General features: G+C 40.8%; 1 protein-coding gene across 3 annotated transcripts in view; it reads left to right on the top strand.

Annotated features, from left to right (window-relative positions):
* Positions 1-26239, top strand: part of SLC18A2 (solute carrier family 18 member A2) — a 52712-nt gene that overhangs the window by 22034 nt on the left and 4439 nt on the right. For all 3 annotated transcript variants that reach the window (XM_073354251.1, XM_073354250.1, XM_073354249.1), the window contains 11 exons: positions 611-694; positions 3318-3410; positions 4429-4518; positions 4624-4667; positions 4752-4812; positions 11023-11118; positions 20319-20397; positions 20660-20711; positions 21198-21261; positions 22201-22320; positions 22944-23077. In XM_073354251.1, the coding sequence (XP_073210352.1) occupies positions 611-694; positions 3318-3410; positions 4429-4518; positions 4624-4667; positions 4752-4812; positions 11023-11118; positions 20319-20397; positions 20660-20711; positions 21198-21261; positions 22201-22320; positions 22944-23077 (917 nt within the window). The remainder of the gene's footprint in view (positions 1-610; positions 695-3317; positions 3411-4428; positions 4519-4623; positions 4668-4751; positions 4813-11022; positions 11119-20318; positions 20398-20659; positions 20712-21197; positions 21262-22200; positions 22321-22943; positions 23078-26239) is intronic.

The raw sequence follows: 26239 nt of genomic DNA, 5'->3' as shown, positions 1-26239 counted from the left end.
AGGCAGTGCACAGATGCAGTTGTCCAGGGGCAGCATTGGGAGGCACTGTGCCTCACAGACACAGTTTCTCTGGTGCTCCCCTATTAGGAGGAGCTGTAAGTTGCTAGAGCCCTGACAGGGGTGCCACACATTCCTCTGCATGTCCAGCCAACTATGTGAGGCAGAACACGGTGGGAAGCAGAGTAGAGCCATTGCTGAGCCTCCCTTTGCCCACTTACTTGTGGGAAGGAGCATCTGGGGTACAGCCCCTGCTCTCCCCAATGCCCGGAGCTGCAAATTGGGCCATGCTAATGCAGCAGTGCAGGGAGATGGGGTGAAGGCAGGGGCAGTTGCATTAGACCAGTGCATATTCTAACCCTTACTCATTAGTAAAGATAGCTTGTATACATTTTTTTTCTGCGTTACCAGGAGGCTTAGATGTGGAGAAACGATTCAACACTGACAAATCTAAATGTAATAAGAGAAAATAATGTGGTTAGCATTGAAAGTGACAACAGTGACAGAAAACACTTGGCTGAATGGTGTTTTCATGATTGTTAAAATATCTTTAACTTTTTAACCTCGTTAGATTTAACTTGATTTTTAAAATCTACCTCGTCCTTTTCTGCAGTGTTTGCCTTCTCAGGAAGCTATACATTACTATTCATAGCAAGATCTCTTCAAGGAGTGGGTTCTTCCTGTTCTTCTGTGGCCGGTAAGAATGAAAGTGTATATGATAGATTAAATTAACTGTATTTTAGCCTGTCATTCTAGTGACAGTCATTTCCTTAATTGTGTATTTTGTCTGGCAGTTTCAATAATAAATGTAGAATTCAATTACATTCATTTTACTTTATATGCAAGAGGCTGGCTGAAAGTATCTCAGAGAAATGTCACTTCCAAATTCTTTGGTATTTGGGTCACGTTACTGTAGAAGACTAAAGATCTATGCTTTTTCAGATACTTGTGTAGAAGTGTCTTTAGATTTTTTTAATTCTTTTTATCAATGTAAAAGGTCAGCAAGAACAGATGTCTGCACTGAAGGCTGGTAGCTTGCCACTTCCCATTATAAGACCTTGTTTTCAGTTGCTTATAAATTTGCCAAACCTTAACTGTTTGGGCTGAGATTTCTATGCTAGGAGTCTGCGTAAGGCTGAATTTATTTATTTGTTTATTTAGAAAATTTTGCATCAAAATAGTGCACAGAATGAGAGTCTGAATAAGAATGAGGCTAGGGAAAAACACATTGTTTTGACCATTTAAAAAAAAATCACGTCATCTATTTTTTTTATTTTTTTTTGTTACGAAAAGCCTCCATGCTTTGGAACAGGGACTTGAAATTTAGCACTGAGTGGCCTTTGTGTCAGGGATGTGCCTTTGCCATCTTCATGAAAGCCCACACAAATTTAGTCAATTTAAGTCTTTGCAAAATTGCAGTACGCACATGCTAAGCAAAGACTTGTTAAGAGGTTGGCAGCTAAATTCCATGAAGACTCCATCTGCACTGGGCATGCTCCAGCCCAGGGCTAAGCAGGACTTTCCTGCAGCTCTGGGCTGCTTGGGTGTTCAGGGCCAAAGTCTGGACATGTGAATCAATGGCAGGGAAAACTATCTTTTCTATACTTTCAGTGATGCCAGCAACATCAATTGGATGAGGAGTCCAGGGGGAGGGGCACTAGGACTTGCTGGGCAAGAAGACTAGGAATGGGAGGAGAAGCCTAAGAAGGGGCTGTCTATGTGAGGAGAATGTAACTGTGATGAAGATCAAGGGATAGAAAAGAGACAGGACTGGGAGAGGAACAGGTTGGAGGGGACAGGACAGAAAGGGTCATGGTTGGCAAGGAATGAGAAGAATAGTCTATGCCAACTACAGTATACTCCCCCTCCAGAGCCTGGAACAGAATCAGCACTTCCCAGTCTCACCATTCATCTGCTGTCAGCAAATGTCTGTGAAATCCAGTGGCAAAGTGTCCCATCTGCCTTTAGTGTTGGTCCACATAGACTCTCTATCAGTTAGCTCAAGTGCCAGAAGTCTGTACAGTGGCTCTAAAGGTTCCAGCCTTGCTGGTGACCCCTTTGCTTGTCACATGCCACCTGACTCATGAAGGAATTTGTTTTTTTTCAGTTTGCCTTTATAAAGGAAATTAGAGAAAAAGAACATTAAGATTGCAAAATCACACTCAAAAAATTAGGAAATGACAGAATTAAGATTGCCTGCATGTAAAAGCTTTATGATACAGTCTTTAAGTTACATGATCACATACTATTTTTTCCACAGAAACCCTACCACATTCAGTACACAGGATTGACCTACTCTGACCCCAGCCTCACTTGTTGCAGAAGTTAGAAAATGTAGTGAATCAGATAAAGGATTTCAGGCAGACAAAGAATAGACTCATGATTAAAGTAGTTGAATGCTGCCCTAGAGAATTGAATTCTACCCCAGCTTTTGCCACACAGTTCCTATGTGATGCTAGTCAAGTCACTTAAACCAGACTTTTCACAAGTGGTCACCAATTGTGTGTTCCTCATTTTCTGAGCACCTGACTTGAGACTCTGGGGTCTGATCTAAAGTACTGCTGAACACTGGCAGCTGCAACAGAATTCAATGGGAGCTATGCATTGAACATATCAACTGCTGTATAGTGCTAAGTACTCTGAAAAAGTCAGGTCCTAGGCATCTCAATTTGGGCACCCAAAATTAGCAGATACTATTGACCACAGAAAGAGGTCAGTATCCCCTCATTTTAAAGGGGTGTTCTGAAACTATATGCATTAATGTTTGTGAATTCTATAATGACGAGCACCCTTGAAAAGTCCATGAAGAAATTAGTAATTCTGTCTTCAGTCAGGATTTGAATTGTGTACAGTAAATAAGGCCGAGGACCACACATTGAACAAGGAGTAAAGAACATATTGACTAGCTGCTCACTCAGTGAGCACTCGCCATGCGGTGCACTACATGGAAAAAAGTAGTATATGATCATGTAATTAGTGACTGTATCATAATGAATACATAGAAGGGGTCCAAAGTAAGGTTGCACAGGCAGCCTTCGTTCTGGCATTTCCCATGAGTGCTTGATTTCGCAACCTAATAATGTTCTTTTAATATAGTTTTGGTGTGTGTAATGGCATATATAATGAGGCATAACCTTATAAGCCATCTATGCTTGCAGGACTTCCTTTGACTTCAGTGGGAGTTACACGTGGAGGCATGCATATATATACACACACACAGTAAATGTCTAATATCACATCTTTCTAATATTCAATAAACTGGTGTATAATGAAAATAAGTTATATTATAGAACTGCCTAATTTTTTTTTTTAAATTTTAGGGATGGGTATGCTGGCCAGTGTTTATACAGATGATGAAGAGAGAGGCAATGCAATGGGAATTGCATTAGGAGGACTGGCTATGGGAGTATTAGGTCAGTGAGATGAAATATTAATGGGAACAAAAACAAACAAAAAAACCCCAAAACCAACCAACTACCTGCCCCAAATCCAAAAAACCCACAATGCACATCTGTAGTGTATGGATGTTATAGGAGATTCCACTTGGTATCTCCCCTCTATGAAACAGGATTTTGTCATCCTATCTCCAGTTTATATTAACAGAGCACACTAAAAATAGTTTTAAAAAGTTAAAATAAATTTAATATGCAGATACATTTTGCTAAAGGAAGACAAATCTTGTAACTTTCAAAGTCTGTCACCAATCATCTTCTCTGATTCAGAATGCCTCCCCTTAGCTGTGTGCTGGAGAATAGTGATTAACATCCAGAGATATCATTGTTCATTCTCAGTTACATAGGTGGCTTTTAAGCAGTGCAGCTGCAGTTTGTTTGGAAAAGCCTTTGAAGTTAGAAATACAAACACTATGGGCTATGTTCTCATCCACATAAATCTATCTTTAAATCCAAGAGTTGAACATAGATCTGCCAAAGGTTTGGGCCCATCCTGTTCCAATTAAAGTCAGTGGCAAAAAACCTTCCTGACTGCACCATGAACAGGCTCTAAGATCAGTATTTCTACCAAACTCATCCTCATGAGCACCTTTCAGACCCTTTGTCAGGTTTCTAGCATTCTTACTTCCATAGGGACAAAATCCTGCTTGCCTTATTCACACAGATAGTACTAGGGAAATCAGTGGACCTGACTGTGTGAGTAAAGCAAGTGGGATCTGGCCCATGCTTGACATTTCTTGTTTGAGCAATGTTTGTAGACTGCAGACGACAATCCCTGGGAAATTATCTAATCTAATCTATTCTATCTAAATATGTTCCTTATACTGAGTTATAGTGCTTTGGTTATTTTAATTAATGACCATTAAGACGGATGGGAATTTTAGCATTGAATTTCAGTGTTAAGAGAACTGGTTCTCCAATATGCTGAAATCTTAAAAGAAAAAGGACCATGAATGTTTTCCTTGTTTTTCTTTCCTAGTGGGTCCACCTTTTGGGAGTGTGATGTATGAGTTTGTGGGAAAGACAGCACCTTTCCTTGTGTTGGCAGGATTAGCTCTGTTAGATGGAGGTCAGTAAATACTAACATTCATAATTCTGTTTAATTCATTCATTTTTACTGTGTAGTATAGCCACCATCTTAAACAACAGCTACAGCATTGATTTCTTTTTGCAGCTGTTCAGTTATTTATTCTACAACCATCCAGAGCACAACCAGAAGTAAGTACCACCATAAAAAACAACTTTATATAATGGGTGATGTTTTGCCCTTCCTAACCCTGCGATTTTGTTATTGTCTGACAGACTCAAAAAGGGACATCATTACTGACTCTCTTGAGAGATCCATATATCATTATTGCTGCAGGTACAGTTTAATTCTTATAGAGTTTAATTCTGACTGTGCTTTTTTGCTGTACCTTGAATCCCGGACTGCCTTACTCTGGCCCTGGTTACGAATAACTTTCTACCAGTGCATCACAATTATTTGCAATGTTAATTTAAAACAAGGTTCCAGGAACAAAATAATTCATGGACATTCAGATGGGCTTAAGATGCAAGTCTTGGATTCACGTCGGACTTTGACCTTCCTAAAGAGCAGAGATTATGGTTCACATCCATCTCTGCGTAGGACTATGTAAAGCATGCATTGTTCACCTGAGAAACTTGAAGGAAAAAATACTTATATCAGTTAGGCTTATGTCAATACACACTCTGGTCAGCTAAACACATACGTAACTCTTTTTCAAAGCCTATTATTTACTAGGATAAATGCTTTGCAATAAGGAAAACTCTAATGGAATGGGAAGGGGTTAAGTGAGTTCCGCTGACTCACTGAGGGTATGTCTACATTGCAACCAGGGATATGAATGGCAGCTTGTGTAGACATACCTGCATTAGCTGTACTCTAGCTAGCTCATGAAAAAATAGAAGTGAGGATGCCACATGCGGGCTTCTGTACTAGCTCCATAAGCAAGTACATACCCAAGGGGGTCAGGGTACGTTTACATGAGATGCTATTCACAATCTCATACACAATGTAGGTGAATCTTGAGTCAAGAGACAATTGTGCCACCTTGATATATGTGAAGTGTGGCTGTCTGGGGAGAAAAAAGATCCAGCATGTTGCTGAGCAGTTGTGAGGGAAGATTTATCAGAGCATCCAAGCCTGGGGAAAAGGATTAAGATGAACTTTGTTTTCATTAGAAATGGTGTGAGTTTGGATTGTACCTAGAGAATGAACTACATTTATAGGATTTTGGGAGAGGTGCCTGCTCGCAGATAGCTCAGGGTCTAATGGTAAGTGTCATTTGCTATTACAGACATTATTGATTTGATTAATCTTTCCCACAGGAAGCTATATAGCTGGCTGATATAGCTATATAGGCCACACCTTAGGCTCAAATAAGTTTGAATTTTCCATTCTCTCTCTCAGGGTGCTATGCTAGGCGGAATTGGGTGGGGATGCCACTGTTCATTGTGAGCCCACTGGGAACTGTCAGGCTTGCAATGTACAGGAAGCTTATGGAGTATAACCGACTTGTAATCAGAATTACAGAATTAGCTACCAAGGCAAACCTTTCACTGCAGCTCCAGTGGGAAGCCTTGCTAACCACAAGTAAAAGTCATGAGCATTTTAGGAGTTATAAATGTACTGACAGTTTTAAAATGTTTTCTGCATTCTCATTTTGGAGGTATTAGTTTCACAGTTATAAGTCCAGACTCCAGGGCCTCTGCATGTAGGTCAAATTCTTGATTCGTAATTGTCTACTTTATAGTCAAAGGTATATGCATTTCTCTAACTAGTTTGGCTTATCTGTAGCAAGAGGCTCTATGAAAAGATCTCTTGATATTTCTAAGAGATGCTTCTTGTGCCTTGGTTTACATCCAACAGAGCTTAAGCTCAACCATGGAAAGCTTCTCCTTGCTCCTGTTGCTGTACCTTATTCCTTTATATATCGTATATTCAGTTATCACTCCTTGTTCCTGGTGGGTTCAGCGCTTTTATTCTAATAAATGTCACAGCAAATAGGATGCCAATACAGTCATTGGAGCACTGGTACAATATGGTCCTTATGGCCAGCTCTGATAAGCAACTGGGCTGTAGCATTTGAATGATTGTCAAGTCTCATGTAGAATGCATGGAAACAGTCCAGTCTGGAGATCATAAAGGCATGGATAACTGTGATAGGGCCCACAAAGAGAAATGGTCACAATTTTATGCCAAATAAAAATGATAAAAGGCACTTCTGGGTCCCTAATTGCTTCTGAAGCTCCAGGTGGCCTAGGTAGCCAGAAGTACCTCCGGAGTGCACACCCCATTAATGTGAGTTTGGTAGATCCTCTCAATCATGAGGGCAGATGCTATCTAGATGCTTTCTTCAGCTAACGTTTCCATCTTGTCTGGATTAAGCCTCAGTGAGCTCATTCTATTTTGAATCCCTATTTTGGTCAGCAGCCAGGAAAGCAAAAACAGTCTATACCATTGGGGTTTAAAGAAAGATCTAGAATTCTGTGTCATCCAAATACTGGTGACATCGCACCTCAAACTGCCTCAATGTTTCCTGCAGTAGCTTTCACACATGGACAGTATATAGCACATTCAGGGATGACAAATTAGAGTCATATCATGAGAAAGCCCTGAAGAAGGAAGAGGGGTATGTGTGTGTGTGTGAAAAAGCAAATAGATACCACCTTCTGGTATCTGTGTCAGAAGCAAAAGACTGGAACCAGACAACTATCAGATGGTCTGCAGTCAAGCAAAAAAAGCTTCCTGGTCAATGATATCAATGGCTACTGACAGATGATAAAGAAACATCCATGGATGTCATTGCTTGGAAGAGATCAGCCAACACGGGAAGTGCAATCCCTGTATCATATCCAGATCTAAAACCTGATTGAAAGGATCAAAGAAAACTGAGCACTCCAGGTGGATGAAGTTGGCTTGACAAAGTCAAGTTGCCTTAAATAACCTGGTCCAAAACCAGAATAAGTGAAATACCATGATAGTAAAATTTTAACATCAAGATGTGGTTCCTTGAGCAGGGGTCTGACAATTTTCCATTTGAGGAAAGTATCTTTAGGAGGGCGTTAATGGTCTCCACCAGTAATGCACCCAGTGCATCCCTACTTGATTTTGTCAGCCATGAGGAGCCAGGGTCCAAATGAATGGTAGCAGTTTGAAGTTCTCCCATCACCTACAGGAACTTTGCAAGGCCAACAGGAAATAATTCAGGAAGAATGTGGCATATGTCTTGTCTAAATATGAATCTCACCTCACCTCATGAAAGAGGTCAGTTCAGTACTGTAGAGAGATACGGATGACAAATGTTTATTATCTGCCTCCTGATAATAAGGGATCAGTAAGTTGGCATATAAGTCTTTACTAGACCTTACAGAATACCAGCTCAGACTCCTATTGTTGTGCTGGAATATGTCCTACCTACGTAATAAAGATATGAAGTACCATGGTAATAAAGTAATTACAAGGTTGTTACAAGTGCTGGGTTGTGGCAAACCCTAGAGCAGCGGTTCTCAAACTGTGGGGTAGCCAGGACTGACTTAGACTTGCTGGGGCCTGGGGCCAAAGCCCGAGCCACACCGCCCAGGACCCAAGCCCAAGGGCTTCAGTCCTGCGTGGCGTGGCTCAGGTTACAGGCTCCTTGACTGGGGCTGAAGTACTTGGGCTTCAGCTTTGAGCCCTCTGCCCAGGGCGGTGGGATCAGGCTTTTGGTTTGGCTCCCCCATCCAGCATGGCAAGAGTTGGGTGGGCTAAGGCTTCGGTCCCCCCTCCTGGGGTCGTGTGGTAATTTTTGTTGTTGGAAGGGGTCACGGTGCAATGAAGTTTGAGAACCCCTCTCCTAGAGACATTTTCTGTCATGTATTGTTAGGGAAATGGACTCAACTCCTTTATACACATCTGTATTTTTGAATTCTATCTTTGGGTAAGTTTATTAAGACCTGAATAAGAATTTTGTTACTTGAGCTCTTCTTTGATTCTAAGGGTAGGTCTACACTACCCACCAGATCGGTGGGTAGCAATCGATATATCGGGGGTCGATTTATCGCGTCTAATATAGACGCGATAAATCGATCCCCGAGCGCTCTCCCGTCGACTCTGGAACTCCAGTTCTGCTAGAGGTGCAAGTGGAGTCAACGGGGGAGTGGCGGCAGTCGACTCACTGCCATGAAGACGCTGCGGTAAGTCGATCTAGGTATGTCAACTTCGGCTACGCTATTCTCGTAGCTGAAGTTGCGTCCCTTACGTTGACTGCCCCCCAAGTGTAGACCAGGGCTAAGATAGAATAGAATTCATTCCTCCAGCTGCATTTTGTATGAGATGAAGTGGTTTTCCAGCATCAAGGTGTTCTTTCAGGCTCAGTTGACTTCTGGTTTTGGACAGGGCATCCTTGTGTATTTAATTGAAACTGCTCATAGACATTTGAAGGTTCCAAGAGCACAAAATGTAGCGGAAAGTTTACTTTAGCCGTTGTTGCTTGCCCCAGGAATGTATGGGTAGTGAGTCTACAAGTTTGTCTTAGGGGTCTTAGATGTGTAGTCTAATACACCTTGGCATTTTTGAACAAAGAATGACCGTGGTGCTCATTTTGTGCTGAACTGTGTGATGAGAAGTTTCTTTCAGGAGAAATAATTTCTCTATGACGTCAGACAAATTAGACTTGAGTTTTTAAAGGTAAAAATTGACTGGTAAACTACCGTAGAGACACTTGAATGTTTCTGAATACCAGTCCAAGACTGTAAGTATTAGAAAGACTTGAGGATTACATACCTAAGGGTACTCGTTACAACCATGGCTTTAAAACTTTGTTGAAGCTCACTTTGTGGTGTATCAGCAGATAGGCATATACCTGTCTCACTGTCCTGCTCTTACCCCTCACCCCCCAGATTGTGCAGGTTTTCTTGAGCAAAATGGGGTAGGCTCCTCTTGTCAGGGAATCAGAAAAAAATACCTTGTGACTTCAACCATGTAACTAGGAAAAATTTAGTGAAGATGCAGATAAGTGTGATTGGGAAATCTGGAAAGAAACTATGAGTCATTCTGGCTCCTTGAATTCAACAGGTAAATTTACCACATGTTAAATTTCATAAAACATTCCACTTGGCTCTAGCTGAGGCATATTGTAACACAGTTTGGGGATGTTTGAAATACCACCACCTGCACTAGATCTCCTTTGAGCATAGACGATTTACATCTCCAAGGCTGTAAGTCCAGCCCTTATACAAAATACTGGAGGGTTCCACAGTAATGGTCAAAAGCACTGTAGCTTGAACAGTGCTATGACAGAACTTTATAATATTACGGTAGAATACTTCTGATAAGGGTTCAGAGTAACAGCCATGTTAGTCTGTATTTGCAAAAAGAAAAGGAGTACTTGTGGCACCTTAGAGACTAACCAATTTATTTGAGCATAAGCTTTCGTGAGCTACAGCTCACTTCATCGGATGCACTTCAAAATATTTGAGACCACAGGGAGTGCCACATTTATAAGAGGCCAAGTTCTGGTCTTCTCTTACTATGGGTCAAGCGTGTCACTAGTCTTTCATAGAATCACAGGACTCAAAGGAACCTTGAGAGCTCATCTAGTCCAGTCCCCTGCACTCACGGCAGGACTAAGTATTATCTACATGCACACCCATGTTGGCTTTGCAGAGAGGGTTGGAGAGGAGAGATCCTTGCATCTGGTTGGGATACATTGAGCCTCTCGCGGTGTGGATAACCCATAATAATGAGCACTCCTGCTTCCTATAGAAGCCCTCAATAGATCTTGGACCTTTTCCTCACTGTGCTGCATCTGCAAAGTTAATTGCAGCCCCTGCTGAGCTGCTGCAGTGAGGGAGTGGGGCCAAGATGGGCCCAAGTTTTACAAAATAATAATAAATGAAAAACATCTCTCTTTTCTGGAAGTGAGTAGGATGCTGTTGAAGAAAGGGGAGATTAACTTTCTATCCTCCCCAATATCCTGGCGGGAGTAGAGGGCATCCCCCATGATCACAGCTACTTTTTGCTTTAAGGGATACACAGCTCTTTTAGGGTTCTCTGTGGCTGACAGAATTATGGGGACATCACACCACCTACGAGCCCGGAAGGGACACAGTGCCTCCTCTTAATCATCCTCAAGTACCTAGGGAATGGAGTCAGAGGCCATGCCTTGTACACAATAGGGCTAGGATTTAGCCCCAAGAGAACAGATGTAAAGACCAAAAGATTATAGTTATAACTTATCATTTGTACAACAGTCAGACCTAGTGCACTTTCTAAATGTCACCAACCTCACTGAAATCTTTGTCTCCCCCCACCCCATTATGAAAATAGCTTAACCTTTATTGTACAATTCCTCGGAGAACTGAAATAAATAAGAAGTTGGAGACTTACGTGATCCCCCTCTCCACCATTTAAAGTTAATCAATATTTGGTGTATGACAAACAGGGCTACAATTGTTTCTATAATTGCACATTGTTTCTATAAACACTGCCCTTCTCTGTTCAGCTTTTGGTGTTAACATCCAAGTGATATAATCCCTGCATTTCCCTCTCCCAACCTCTCCTCTCTTTAAGGATCAATCTGCTTTGCAAACATGGCTATTGCTATGCTGGAACCAGCATTGCCTATCTGGATGATGGAGACCATGTGTTCAAGAAAATGGCAACTTGGTAAAGTAGAGTGCAATATATTTTACTTGAGTCTTGTATATTGTAGCATGAGGCTGTTCCAAGTGTGGTTTTGTTAGCAGTGGTCTTCTTGGGTGCTTTGATGATAGATGGCAAGATGATCATTTTTTTCGTCTTTTGGTCAACATCGTACTTAATTGTGTGATTATGTACACATATTTAGAGGTTGTCTGTTTGTGAGATATACACACTACAGAATTCAGTTTTTATTTTTTTATAATTTCAATGGATAATAGATTTTTTTATTGAAGCATTTTTTATTTTTATCCATTTAAACTGTGGGAAATTATGGAGGGTCATAATTATTTAATGAGAGTAGACATTGAGAATCAAAAGTTAAAGATTATAACTGTTAGAACACAATCTGTCAACATATTTTGAAGTTTCAGCCTTAAATCAAACAGCATTTTTCTTACTTTGCCTAGCAGTAAATTTCAGTTATCACTGACAAATATTTTTTTCATCAGTTTGTGTGTATATGGTGAAATCAATGTTTATTGACACTTACCGATAAAAAATTAATCCTTCCAAGTCTATATATCAGCATGATGGAAGAGCATGCCAGCTATCATAATTTTAGTATGATTATTGCAATATTTGATGTTTGACTTGAAGCCCCAGCTCCTGGAGACCAGTGAGTATACAAATATCTCAATTTCATTTAAAAATAAAGTTTCTGGCTCTTGTGGTTACAGAGAAAAGTATCAAAATGTGACTTGAGTGCACCATAAATGCTCAAAAACCAGAAGACAAATAAAAAGAACCCAAGATTATTTTTTATTAAAGTCTCATGATTTAAGCCAAGATGATGGTTTGGGGGCACTTGATTCATAGTTTTGAATGGTTGGGACTGGCAGTACAACATCTGTATCTGCCCTGTATGTAGTACACACGTGTATAGAGACATCCCAGAACTAACAGTTTACAGCAGTAATGCTGAGGGAGCTCTCGGCCCTTGTTAAAATTTTGCAACCAAATTGAAGGGAGGATTGGGAGGACCTCCCTGAGTCTGAAGGATTTCATCCTCTTCTATTACTATTAAATCATCTCTGTCAAAGGGCTTCTCCATGGAGCTCCTAATACTTCCTAAGAGCAAGGGCAAAATCCTGGCCCTACTGAGGTCAATGGGAATTCTGTAACTGAGATCAGTGGGGCCAGGGTTTCACGCCAAGTTCTTTGCCTTTGGGATGAACAAGCCTGCACCAAAAAACCAAAGTATTCAATAATGAGGACTCTGCCAAGATACCAAGCACAGTGCTCCTTCGTTCTCCTCTATATTTAGGACACGTTATGAGCATTCATGGCAATATCTTGTTTTATTTTTAATACCTTTGCATTTTCTTTATCCCATCCCATCCCCTGGTGTTATTTATCATGTTTATTACACTAGTGCCTACATAGAAACTGAGAATGGGGTGGGCCCCATTATAATTAGTACTGTACAGACATAGATTAAGAGACAGTCTTGCCTCAAAGTCTAAGTAGACAAGACAGACAAATGGATAGAGCATACAAGCAGAGTGAACAATATGATGGCAGCAAACGTATTCATTACACGATTATTTTTTCTTTTCTTTTAAGTTATTTTATTTAAATAATTTCAGTGGAGTTATTTTAGGAGGGGATTAACTATATGGATTGATTTACCTGTTCATTTATCTGGGCTAGTTTGCTTTCTGGAGAGCATGCTGTGTCTGACAGAGTTGTTTGCATGTTTGAGAAGGGTGAAATGATGAATCAGATTCCCTTTTCACATCACTGAAAGTCAGGAGTTATTTCATGATCTATTCAGGGAGAGGGAGGGGAAGAGAATGTGTGCAGGGGATATTGTAGAAAGATGTGCAAGCATGTGCATTTAGCTGGAGGTGGAAACTGGCTAGTACAATCTGATTATTTTGTGATGCTCCAGAGTGGGGTAAAGCAGTCAGAGTTTACAGCTTAATCTGGCCTATAAAGTAAACATTTTAAGAGGCTGAAAGTACGTATCTTCACATTATCTGAGTTATCACATGGTAACATTCTTTGTGTTTCCTCTTTAGTGTTAATATGTGACATTTTAATTAAACAGGTAATTTTCTAGTCAAACTTTTTTAAACTGTAGTTAACACTGAGCATGTTGCAGTAGCTGAAGGATAACGTTAAAGGGATGTTATAATCATCCCAAATACTATTATCTACAAACAATATTATTCACTCATAATTGTATTATTTTAGATCATCACCACAGATGACATGCAAACTGTAGTTCTAAAAAAAGCACCCTCAGGAAGCCAGAATCGAATTAGGCATCAATAATTAAAAGATTGCCAAACCATCAACCAGGACAAAAAGTGCTATATTGTAATGTGAGCACATTAATATATAAGATTGGAGATTTTAAAGCCTCCCTTACAGAAGAAAACAGAATCCATCTAGTGGAAAGTTGCTTGTTTATCTGCCTCCCTCAACCAGAACATATTATTGATGTCAAAGAAATGAGGTTTGAGAACTTCCTATTTGAATAAAGATTGTTTGGAGGAGAATGTCCATTCTAATTAATACTAGTTTTATCCCCTAATGATAAAAGCAGTTGATTCCATCCTGCTTTGTCTGATTTGATGGCATTAGCAGTTGAAAGTGTTTACAATCTATCTTGAACTGGAAGCTTTGAAAATGATGATTTTTATACGATTTAGAGTCTAGTTGTTTGAAGTACAATCTTGCAGTTCCTTCAGAAATCCTGATTTTGATCAGTTGGTTTTATATTCCATAAAACATAGAAAAGGGAAAACTGGTGATTCAGTATTTCACAGCTTACCCATTGCCTTACATAGCTAACTGCAAGTCTTGGCTAAGTTCAGTAAAATTTTTGTAGTTTTCCAGTTCTCCTATAGTAAGTAGAATGATGTAGAAATTCAGCTCACAACAGGACTAGGGTAATGTCATCCATTTATTATACGCAAAAATGGCATGTTTTTCATTGTGACCTGTGTGTGTGTGTGTGTATAGGGGGGTTAGTCATAAGATGCTATGGCTAAAAATTCTCTCTAAATTTTGTTTATGAACACCAAAGAGAATGACATAGGCAAGAAAAATATATGCTGGCTCCAGAGGAGAGGCTGTGGTGTACTTTAAGGGAATTATTTGAACACATACCACTCTGATTTACTTGAGTGTGAAATGATTGACTAGAATGCTAGGCATGGTCTGCATTGAATTGTCATACACTTGTTGGTTTGGTTTCAAAAGAAGTAAACAGAACAATAAATTCACAGCAACAGTTCTGCAATCCTCTACTATGTGGAAGTTAGAAATAAGGTCAGGAAATAAAAGAGGATTCACCCTAGGGGAGGAGCAACAACAAAAAAAATGCAATGAGTATATCTGGGGAAAGCTAATCCAAAAAGCAGATATTCAGATAGGAGAAAGAAACCCGAGGAGCAATAATATCAAGAGAAACCTAGACGTGATAGCAGAGAGCAATGAAATATGAGTTTGAAGGTTATATGTAAAGGCCAGATGATTTTTAGATACTTACAGTGACATCAAATAATAGGGCAGTATGTGACCATGGTGAAATTGCATTTGGAATAAGACCATCAGTTTTTAGTTCATTATTAGGAACATATAAAGAAATGGGAGAGAGCTTAGAGAATAATCAGGAGTGACAGAATTGCTTCAATTCTTCTATCCTTTCCTAAGTGGCCTTTGACAGTTACCAGGACCCTCACCTCACCTATCTACAGATATTTGAAGAATGTAAAAATACCAGAACAAAGGATAGAAAGGAATTACTAAGCCTTGTAGAAGGGGGCATAACTAGAAGTAATGAAATAGAATTAATAGAAACTTCAGGCTGAATATTAGAAAAAGCTTCTTCATAGTGAAGTTTATTAGGCTGTGGTATTACCTTTCCAGGGACATGTTGGAAGCTCCCTTGCTTGGGATAGCTGTGAATGCGTAAGATGCTAATAAGTTGTTATTGTCCCTTGTACATGGAAGGTTGTCCCTGAACAGATCCGTAAGTACAATAGACTCTCCTTCCTTACATCCTTCCTTAAGGTCCCTTCTGCTGTGACATCTACAAGGAGTCAGACAATTAATGATAGGTATGTTGTGACAGTCAATGAGAGTTCAGTGTTGGGGCACTTGGCATTAAATGATGTTAGTTTATATTTTAAAAATTAATGATTCAGAACCAAGAAATTGTGTGTAGATTTTCCTAAGTAATAGCATGAATATATTAGTTAGCCTTGTCCTCTCTATTTCCCTTTTCTTGTTTAAAATGTAACTAGTATGTCTTAAATTAGGCTCAAGTTCTGGAATTGGCTCCATATGGGTGGTGAATCCTGGGCCCCAGAGGAGTGCACAGAAAGTTCAGACCCTTAAATTGTAAATTCTTTAGGGTGGAGGGCTGTCTTCCTATGCCAGAATTCCCCAAACTGTGAGGCATGCCCTTCTAGGGGGGTGTGGAGGAATGTTTTGGAGGGTGATGTGGATCCAGGTCAGTCCCCGGGGGGGGCGGGGAGGGAGTGGCACCCAGACCTGATCCACCCCCAGCTCTGCTCCAGCCCCACCCCCAGGGGTGGCCCCGGTTCCCAGCCCTGCAGCCGGTCCCATCCAGAGTCCCCCGACTCAGATCCACACCTGGCCAAGGCTTGGCTGCCAGCCCACCACCACGGCCCAGCTGTGGCTCTGTTCCCACCCCCAGTCTCAGCTCCGTCTCCACCCCCAGTCTCAGCCTCAGCCTCGTGATCAGGGCCTTAATGTGCTACTATCACGATAGGGATTAATATTGTGGATAACACTCCTGTCCTGGCAGGTGGGTAAATAAATGTTACATTTTAGTCAGATATTTTCACAAATGTACTCAGGAAAAAAAATCCCACACTATTTCACCATACAAAAACCTGAGAGAAATAATAGATAGTCAATATAATCCAATTATTACCCCCCACATATAATCTCAGTATACTCCTCCTCCTCAAACCCAGGTTCTAGAGTCTCACAATGTCTAAAAGAGAGAGGGTTCTGGATGAAGATGAGCTGGGTTATCACTCAGCCTGGATAAGATGAAAGTAATACTACTCTAGATATTTCCCTATGCTGACAAGTGTTTCTCAGCCAATGGGTCACAAAACACAAATCGAGGGGTTTGTGAGGCATTGAAAATTTTGTTATAATCTAAAGCAAAGAAAAATCTCACTCTGCCACTTCCTGCACACTCTTGCCCAGCACTTATTCTCTGTCCATCTCAAAACACACATACACAAATTATGTATGGGGTTACTGTTATCATTTTTCATCCAGTCTGCACTATTGTATTGTGCACTGCTTAGGGCAATCTAAGTCTTTCTGGAACCTCCAGCTGGTTCAGAATACAGCTGACCCCCCTCCTGAATAGTGTGGGCCATCATGAATACATAGCACCTGTGCTTGAATCTTTGTACTGGCTTCCTGCTTGCTTCCAAATACAGTTCAAGTATTGATTGTCCATCTGGAAGCTCCAAATAGCACAGAAAGCAGCAGTCCACCTGTTGAGGTTAGTCTATCTCTGATAGGAAATCATCTGCTGTACTCTGTAATACAATCAATCAGATACATTTGAATACTCCATGTTTGGTGAGAAGGCTGGCTCAATTAAGAGCCCTTGCCTTTAGCACTTTTTCCCTGCAACAGACCAGTAGAGTCAGACTCTGGTCACCTTCAGACAATACTAGGCACATTCGTTTTCATTTATTATTGGATTTACTTTTTGTGCCTCCTTTTTTTTAAAGTTATATTTGTTTATTTAAAGAGTTTAACTACCAAGGCAATAACTGCTCTAGACGTTATTAACAACTACCAGATGAAAGTAGTGTACTATACAGCTGCAATATTCATCTTCTATATTCTCCAGCCAATGAAATATTTTCTTTCCTTATTTGTTCCAAGTCTAGAGATATGGGGAATATATATATATAAATAAAAAGACACAGGCAAGATATTGCAAAGGAAATCCCATTGAGCTTTCAGTGTTTCAAGCTCTGTAGGAGTGTGTCATACAGATTAATATGGAACATTTTCCCTGTTTTTTCAGCTGCCCCAGAGGGAGCCTTGGCAGAGAGGTTATGTTTTGCTGAGGCACAATTCTCTCCCTGATCTTTCTGGTATACAGGGAAACTGCTCCCCCCAACTGGCTGGCCAATCAGAAAGGGGATGGTGCCATGGTTCCTCCTCCCCCCACCCCTTTGAATAATGTGCACGCTTCACTGCACTCCCTGGCATTGAAGAACTGCTGTAATTCCTGATCCTTGCATGGGGCCTGCAAGTTTTGTTTTTTGAGGGGCTGCATGCAAGGGGCAATGATGAAGCAATTTTTTGCCTCCATCCACCTCATCCACTCACCTTCCTAAGTGTCCAGGACAATCTCCCCCTAAATGTCTTCTGACTCTTTCCAGTTTATCCCCGAATTCCTGATATAAATTTTACAAGCACATTACAGTTAAAAAAAATATACAGAGTTAAGATTAAACATGTCAAAGAAACTCAAAGATCTTCATGTATGAAAAGGCAGTTAGGCATCCAAACCATCTTAAACTTTATTCTCGTAGCAGTGTCTTGGAAAGAGACCAGACATTAAGCAGTCTTACTATTCCACAACAGACAGATCCATCCCTTCAATAATCACAAAACTAGGACACTTTACACAGTCTGAGAGCAACTCTGGTGTTTATGGCTGTACACACTTCAGAAAGAAGTGCAAATGTCCACTTAGGTGAACATCATTCTCACTCCCATTCACAAAGATACCACTTGTCACGAGCTATAAGAGTGCCATTAGATACAGACCTAGTATATCTACCCACACAGACCTCCTAAGTTTACAGCATGATAACACTCACATGAAAAACAAAGGTTAGCACAGTCACAAAACACTACCTTGTCCTGGGTACCTACCCAGAGAAGTCAGATTTTCCCCTAGCTCCCCCAGCTCCCTGCCTCTGTGGTGCAGTGGAGAGAGCCGGCTCTATAAAGCTGCTACTCCCCACTTGTGGGCAGAGAAGGGTGAAGCTGAGTTGATGCAGAGGGGGAAGTAATCTGCTAATATTAGTCAGCAGCAGATTACTCCTCCCCCTTGCTCAGGAACGGAGATCCAGGGAACAGGCTTCTGGGATGCTCTTCTGGGAGCAGGGCAGTTGCACACCACTCCTTGTTCAGGGTTAGAAGGAGAGCAACAGTCTAGCTCTTAAATATCAGACTCAAATATGAAAAACATTTTAAGAACATAGCTTTCTGGTTCATGTTCAGTGCTCCATGCACAGTATGGGCAAAATACAGCATATTCCTCATGTGCAGCCACAGACTGGACTTTTTAAAACGCTTTTGAAAAAAAAAATGGGGATGGTACATTAACTTTACTGTATCCATATAGTTGCATAGCAGCAGCTTCCCTTAATCCAACATCAGGATGAATGCACTACCTCAGCTTCTGATTTGAGGCCTCAGTTGTTCTGGGATTGTTGATAACTTGCTGTTTTGGCTAGAGGACTAAAGCAAGAACCGTTCCAGGACAAACTAAGAGTCCTGTAACCCTCCTCCTCTCCTCTGCACAGCATTTTCCTCATCATCTCTCCAGGCAGCTCATGTCCTCCCTACTACAGTCTTTGGGACTCTGAATTGGGGACAATCACCTGTCCTAAGGCCAACTGTCCTGTTCCACTGGTTCCCAGAGCCAGTTCCTACAGCACCTTTTTCTCTGACTCTTCTCCTGCCTTCTTCCACAAACAACCTTCCCCAGTGTCCTTCACCAGGAAAATATCGATTCTTCAAGCATGGTACTATTTCTACCAGTTTTCCTCTCCTACTGAGGGCAGGCTTCCTCTTATCTTTCCCAGCAGGCCTGGTTCTCAGTCACCTGCTCTCTGTCATGTGATGCAGGGGAAGAGGGCTGGAATCACCAGGCACACTTGAACCTCTTAAAATCCCAGTTTACCCTCTAACACAGCGGTTCTCAAACTGTAGGTCAGGATCCCAAAGTGGGTCATGACCCCATTTTAACGGGGTTGCCAGGGCTGGCTCAGACTTGTTGGAGCCTGGGGCCGGGGCCAAAGCCAAAGCCTGTTCTCCACCACCTGGGACCAAAGCCAAAGACCAATGGCTTCAGCCCTGGGTGGTGGGGCCTAGGTTACAGGCCCCCTGCCTGGGGCTGAAGCCCTTGGGCTTCAGCTTTGCCCCCCCCCCCACCTGGGACAGTGGGGCTTGGACTTTGGTCCTGCCACCCGGGGCAGCTGGGCTCAGGCTTTGGTCCTCCCTGCTGGGGTCATGTAATAATTTTTGTTGTCAGAAGTGGGTCGCGGCGCAATGAAGTTTTGGAAAGCCCTGGTCTAACAAATAGTGAGTGCAAATTCAAAATTCCACAGTCACAGTCTGTGGACTGCTCAAGCCTTTAGAAAAAGTCTTTGATCAAAAATAGCATATCTTATAAAGTAAGTTTGAGGGGAGATAGGAGGCTGGTGTTATTGGTTGGGTGACCTTAACTGCAAATTGCCTTAGGTGACTCAGATGATTGATTTTGTTTTTAAGTTTAACTTTAACTCTGAATATATTAGCTCTCCAAATGACTTTTTAAAAAAACCAGTAATGTTCTTTTAAGATTTTTTTTTTTACCTTTAAGTTACTGAGATGTACTCTTAACTTTAATTCCTGCCTAACAAAGGGCTAGGTTCTGGCAGGAGAGAGAGGCGCCTTGACTCTGCCCCTTCAGTGTGCCTCTTCCTGCCCACCTGCAGAAGGGGGGGATGTAGCAGCTCTGTAAAGATGGCAGTTCCCTGCCTGGTGGAAGCAGCAGTAAGGCACACTGGTGTAAGGAAGTTGGAGGGAGGTACCCCCTTGCTGTGGCACGCAGAATAGGCCATGATTTGGCCCAAAGTTTATTATATTTATTCTGAATATAATTTTGTTGTCTCTTTCTCACACACATACAGAGATTCTTATAGCTGATACTGAAATACTCTTTTTGAAGGCGTCACAATGGTACTGCGTTTGATGGATAATCTTGTTAGATTCCATGAAAGGGCTGGAACAAACCGGATATTTAATGCTTTGGTACAGGCACCAGGATTCCATTAGATAGTTTTAATCACAATTGCTGTGTCTGAACTTATTAGTTTTTCACTTCACTGAAATCATTGTTGATAAAATGTTTTTTTCATATTTTCCAGGCGTTGCTTTCCTTCCAGCTAGTATCTCTTATCTTATCGGAACTAATATTTTTGGGGTACTTGCACACAAAATGGGAAGGTATGCTTAATTAAAAAACCACAATCCTTCAGCATATTCATATAGCATTTCCAGTTTTTCCTCAGGCAGTTACTTGATAATAGAAATCTTTAGATTTTATTAGATATTATTAACCTGAAATTTCATTTAAATAAATCATGTTACGTATTTGGTTACATAATCCTGCACTACTGCTTTAGAAATAGCATTGAAAAATTCCAGACCATCTCTAACAAATCTGCATTTGTTTGATGTCTAAGAGAGAACATTTCTCCTTTGATAGGTGGCTTTGTGCTCTACTTGGGATGATAATCGTGGGAATAAGCATTTTATGTGTGAGTAAAAATTGACATGTCAGCAGAATGAACTACAAATTCAACTCAGCTCAAAAAATGTATATATTAACTTCGAGTATGTATTTTGCTCGTGAGATTTTATTGAAGTTTCTGCTTGTGATGCATTTTTAAACATCAGTTTGTTAATCAATCCTGAGTGCTTTCAACAAAAATTGCCTTCTAGAGAGTGCTTATCATGTTGCAGGAGGTGATCAAAGAGTTGAAGAATACGAACTATAATTTCTTACAGTTCTCTCCTAATCAACAGCTATTATAAGCTGTAATTAAATGCAATAAGTATTTTTTATGACACAATCATGCAAAACAGTTACAATGTTTTCATCTATATTTCTGTACAAACTGCTCCATGCTTCCATACTAAACAATTAAATGAATTGTTTTGAGGATTTATTTGCGAAAAAGACAAATGATCCCATTAGCAAGATGTGATGGGTTATACTTAAATCTCTGAAATTTAATTTGCAGGTACCATTTGCCAAAAACATATATGGGCTCATAGCACCAAATTTTGGGGTTGGGTTTGCCATTGGTAAGTAAAATTACTTGTATATACATATTTTGCTGTCTATTTAGAAAAATAACATTACTACAGAATTACATAAAAGATTCTTTTTGTTGCCATTCTGAGTGGGCAACGCCCAAGGTTACACTCTGAAACAAATTTGGCAGTAGACTAGCAGTAGTTTTAAGGCCTGAACTCAAGGGTGTTCAACCTAGACTTTCAGCAACTGGACTAGATTCTGACCTCTGTTACCTGGGAATAACTCCATTGACCTCAATGGATCTTTTAAGATGTCCCAGAATTCTAGCAATGCATTGTTAAAAAACAAAACAAAACAAAAAACCCCAGCACTTTACTATTGCCTGACATTTACATAAAAGCAAACACACTCGACTTACTGCTGACCCAGCGTAAATCCCCTACCATACACATGTGCCCTCTCGTCACAATACACATGAATGTGTTTGCTTATAATGGGCCATGTAGTGAAACTTGAGTGGGATTTTTTAATGATTACAGGGTACAGCGGTTGACAGATGGTTTAGTAATTTGATATTTGGCAGGTATTCTGAAGTGCCTACAAACACAAAGAACTGTTAGTAAGTGTAGAAATTACAGTATGTTTATAAACCACAAATATCATGCAGCTTTTTGATCTGATAACTCATGCGGCTTTTGTACTCACAGTGAAAACAGCTCACAAATCATGCATGTGAAGTACAGCATAATAATAATGACAGACTTGAAACCAGTATAATCCTTTATGCTTATAGGCATAAGCAAAGATGTATAAGCCTGGACTGAATAGTTTGTTTTCTAAATGAATATGTTATTAAAAGCTTCTTTATGTTAATAATTCTTCTAGTTTCATTTACATCTTTTTAGATCATATGAGGTTGATATATTAAGAGAGACAAATGAAAGCTGTTTCATGAAATACAATTTTCCTCCTATCATCATAATCAGGAATGGTGGATTCCTCAATGATGCCAATTATGGGCTACCTTGTAGATCTGCGTCATGTTTCAGTCTATGGCAGTGTGTATGCAATAGCTGATGTTGCCTTCTGCATGGGGTTTGCATTAGGTAAGGGCTTAATTTTCTCCTGTTTGTAATGCATCTAATAGACGTGAAAAGAGAAACTAAAAAAAGGCTTGGGGCAAATACCCAGAGCACTATAGGCTCTATAAACTGCAAAGCTCGTGTGATTCTGCTGCATTAGGTTGGTAGGGGAACAGAATGCTGGCAGCCTATATGGAGATTCCACACCTCCTATATGCCGTGATGGGGAAGGGCAGGTGCTAGCCAAGAAAGTTAGGTTCCCAGTGTGGGGGCATTATAGTACCCGAAGCTAAAGTACTGGTTTCTCCTTTGCCTGGCTGGGGAAGGAAAGGATTCCATTGTCTTCCCCTCAGTGTACTGTGCCATGAAACCTTGTGTCTAGCCTATTTACTTAGGTGTGGTGCAAGAACAGTGTACAAGAGTTCTGATCCCATGGCCATTGAAACCCGTATAGAATCTCCAATTACTTCAGTGGACATAGGATTGGTACTTAACAGCATTTTGTGCTTAAACATGAATTTTAAATACATATTTACTTTTCTTAAATGGATTTTTAGACCATGAATTTTGTATTTAAAAAATGTTTGCCCCCAGTCATTATCATAAATATTTTGCAGTATTTAGAAAGAGCTTTTTATTTCCAAAAGGTCCCTCTGCTGGTGGTGCCATTGCAAAGGCAATTGGATTTCCATGGCTCATGACAATTATAGGGATTGTGGATATTCTCTTTGCTCCTCTGTGTTTTTTCCTTCGAAGTCCACCTGCCAAAGAGGAAAAAATGGTAAGCAGAAAATGTTGTTTTGCAGTAAAATGAACAATGCCTTATTTATACTTCTCTAGCACTAATTATCCAGAAAACCAAAGGACCCATGGATTTTCTGCCATCTCTGCCCCTCCTCTTTAGAGTAGTAACTCCACTGTTTAACTGGAACTGTATTTCCTGAGCCCCTCTACAGTATTTTAGCACTCCCTCCTTTTGTTTTTGCAATAAAATGCTTTCTTTGACTCAGAGCAATAAGGGCCCCAAAGTTGTTCCCCAACACTGTAATGGCTGGACGCAGTATAAAATGCTGCAGCGCCTCTGGTGTGGAAACCCCAAACTCAGATTTGCTCTATCTGCTTTCCTCCTAACTCCAGAAAAGTGTTTTGCTGAGGTTCATCAAGTCCTTATTTCTTTGTGTCATTTCTACTGTACTCTTCGGGTATGTCTACACTGTAGTGAAAAAGCCATGCCAGCTGACTCAGGCTCATGGGACTGTTTAATTATGGTGTTGACATTCAAGCTTGGGCTGAAGCCCAGGCTCTAGGACCACGCCAGGTGGGAGCGTCCCAGAGCTTGGGCTGCAGCTGGAGCCCAAATTTCTGCATCACAATTAAACAGCCCTTGACCTGAGCCCAAGTCAGCTGGCACAGGCCGGCTGAGTGTGTGTAATTGCAGTATAGACATACCTTTAAAGGCCCTTTACAATGTATTTTGCTCCATCTCCTCTTTATTCCTCCTTTTTGCAGCCCCTCTTACAAGTTAATTGCTCCACTTTTCCTGGCTGTAGCTGCGGCCTTCTCTTGAGTTTCCTTTTGCTTCTTTTTTCTCACATTATCTTATGCCTTAATCTTATCATGTACATTATCTTCAGCCTTGTTTTCTTCCAAGGCAGTTGTTGCTGGTTTCCCCCCTGCCTTCTTGTGCCGTGGCCTGCTTCTTGTTCGCCTCATTCTTTCACTGCTGTCTATTCCTCTTGCCCTTCCACAGCTCTCCTCTGTGCCTTGAAATCTGCTGCTCCCTCTCCCTTCCCTCCATCACTCCCTCTTCTACTGCCCCTTCCCATTATCTCCTTTCTCCAGTCACCTACATTCCTTCTGCTTGGTCCAAGCCCAAAGATCCTCTTACCACTGGGGCTGATGTACTGCTCTGCTCTTCTGCTTCTTCCAGCTGTCTGGCAAGAGGCTAGGAAGGTGCAGCTGCCTGGCTACGATAGGAGACATGATACATCCCCATCATTAGGTTAAATACAGCCCAAACAATGTAGAATTACCAGTATTCTGGTTCCAAGACCCAGACAACCCTACAAACCCAGTATGATACTGGCTACATCATCTCTCCAAGCCCCATGGAACTGCAGGTCTAGCCCAATACTTCCTCCTAGGGGCCCTGGGTCCTTCCCAATGTGGAAGAATGCTGGCTTTCACCCAAGATGTACTCCTTAAGTACAGGTGCAGTCACTTTTGCACTTAGGATAGCAAAACGTAATTATGCATGGGCCCTTGTGTTCCATGTGCAGTGACATCTCTCTGAAAGGTAAGAAGAGAACCACCTGATGTGACTCTGTCACACTTAGTACAGGCACATGCAGAACAGAAAATACTCGCAGAAAATCTGCCAACTGTGGATTCAGCTTACATACAGTTGTACACAGATTCTGAAGGCAATTCTCCAGAGATTTCTGCAGACTACTCATCATGACCTTTTTAGACTGCAATGATCATTTTGTATAGTGATTAGAGATAGGGACAGGGGACGAGAAATAACTAAGAACTACTGTTGTTTGCCAGAGATACAAACTGGCAAAGCTCTATAGCTTTGTTTCAGTCTTTGTTACATGAAGATGCTTGTTTCTTGGAAAATCTGTTTGAAAGGCAGTAGAAGATTTGGTGAGAGGAAACATAAGAGGGACATTTCCTATCAAAAAGAGAGCCAGCCAAGAAGAGAAAATTCAGGCACTTCAAGAGCAGGAGAGCCTAGTTGCAGCTATGAAAAAAAACCAAAACAAACACCTGGGGTTCCCAAAAAGTGGCCTGAGGAAGGAAGAATAAGCCAGGGAAGTATGCAGTTTGGAGAAAAACGTATACTTGGTGAAAGTGATTCAGCTCAGAAAACAGCCAAAGCTTAATTGCTGGAGCGTATCCATGAGGATTGTCTCCACTAGGGTAGTTATAGAACAATGGGGGGCAATTGCCCTTGTCGGTAGTTTTAGGTTCATGTATTTAAACTTACAGATGGTTTTGTTTTTATAAAACCTTGATTTTTCATCCCATAAAATTACATTCTTCATGCAAGCCAGGATAGGTGATACATTTTTTTAGTTCAGTTGCCACATTAAACTGATTAAACCACATTAAAGGAAAATGAAAACGGAATTCAAGCATAACATGCACAAGCAGCACTTTCCTTCTCTCTGGTCCTTTTTCCCCTTTACTCTTCTCCACTGATCTATTTGGTAAAGCAGTAAGGAGCAGATTTTAATGGATGAAAAATCCAAGACTGATGAAGATATATGGAATGACACCATTTTTTCCCATTCAAGTTCGGATATTTGAAGCACTCAGAATGAAATGGAAAATGTAGCTACTCCATCACCATTAGTAAAACTACCCATCATGCATTATAACTTGTGGCATTCCACTAGAATTCAATAGAAGGGGGGGGGGTTGGCATTTAGTTCTGCTTTTGTGAACTCATCATGACCCCGAGTACACATGTAACTAGCAGACTGACCTGTGAATGGCCTATAACCAGCAACCAGGAAACTCAAGAAAAAACAGAACTATTTTTGGGAGCAAAGAAACATTCACTGTACCTTTTAAAAATATATATACTGTGTAATTTCTAACTAAACTGAGGGACCTTTTAATATTGTATGTAGGCAAGAAATTCTTATAGCTATATTGCTCTAGTTTGATATACAAAGTCTTCCCAAAATGCAGTTTAAAAAAAATCTCAGGGACAACAAGACAAACCAAAAAGATAAGCCTTGACACTAATTTGAATTTAACTCTCTTGCAATATATTTAGGAATCTTTTGTATATAAGCAGTTAGACAACTGCACCTTTTTCTTCAGAAATTATATTACTCTCTTGTCAGTAAGTAGCTGCAGTGAAACCATAGGTCAAGCACAGCATCATTGATTGGACCATTTCGTTTTCCTGTGGCAAGAACAGTAGACA

This window comes from Lepidochelys kempii, chromosome 7 (assembly GCF_965140265.1).
Source record: "Lepidochelys kempii isolate rLepKem1 chromosome 7, rLepKem1.hap2, whole genome shotgun sequence".
In the NCBI taxonomy this organism is placed as follows: Eukaryota; Metazoa; Chordata; order Testudines; family Cheloniidae; genus Lepidochelys; species Lepidochelys kempii.
This window is presented reverse-complemented; position numbering and strand designations above follow the sequence as displayed.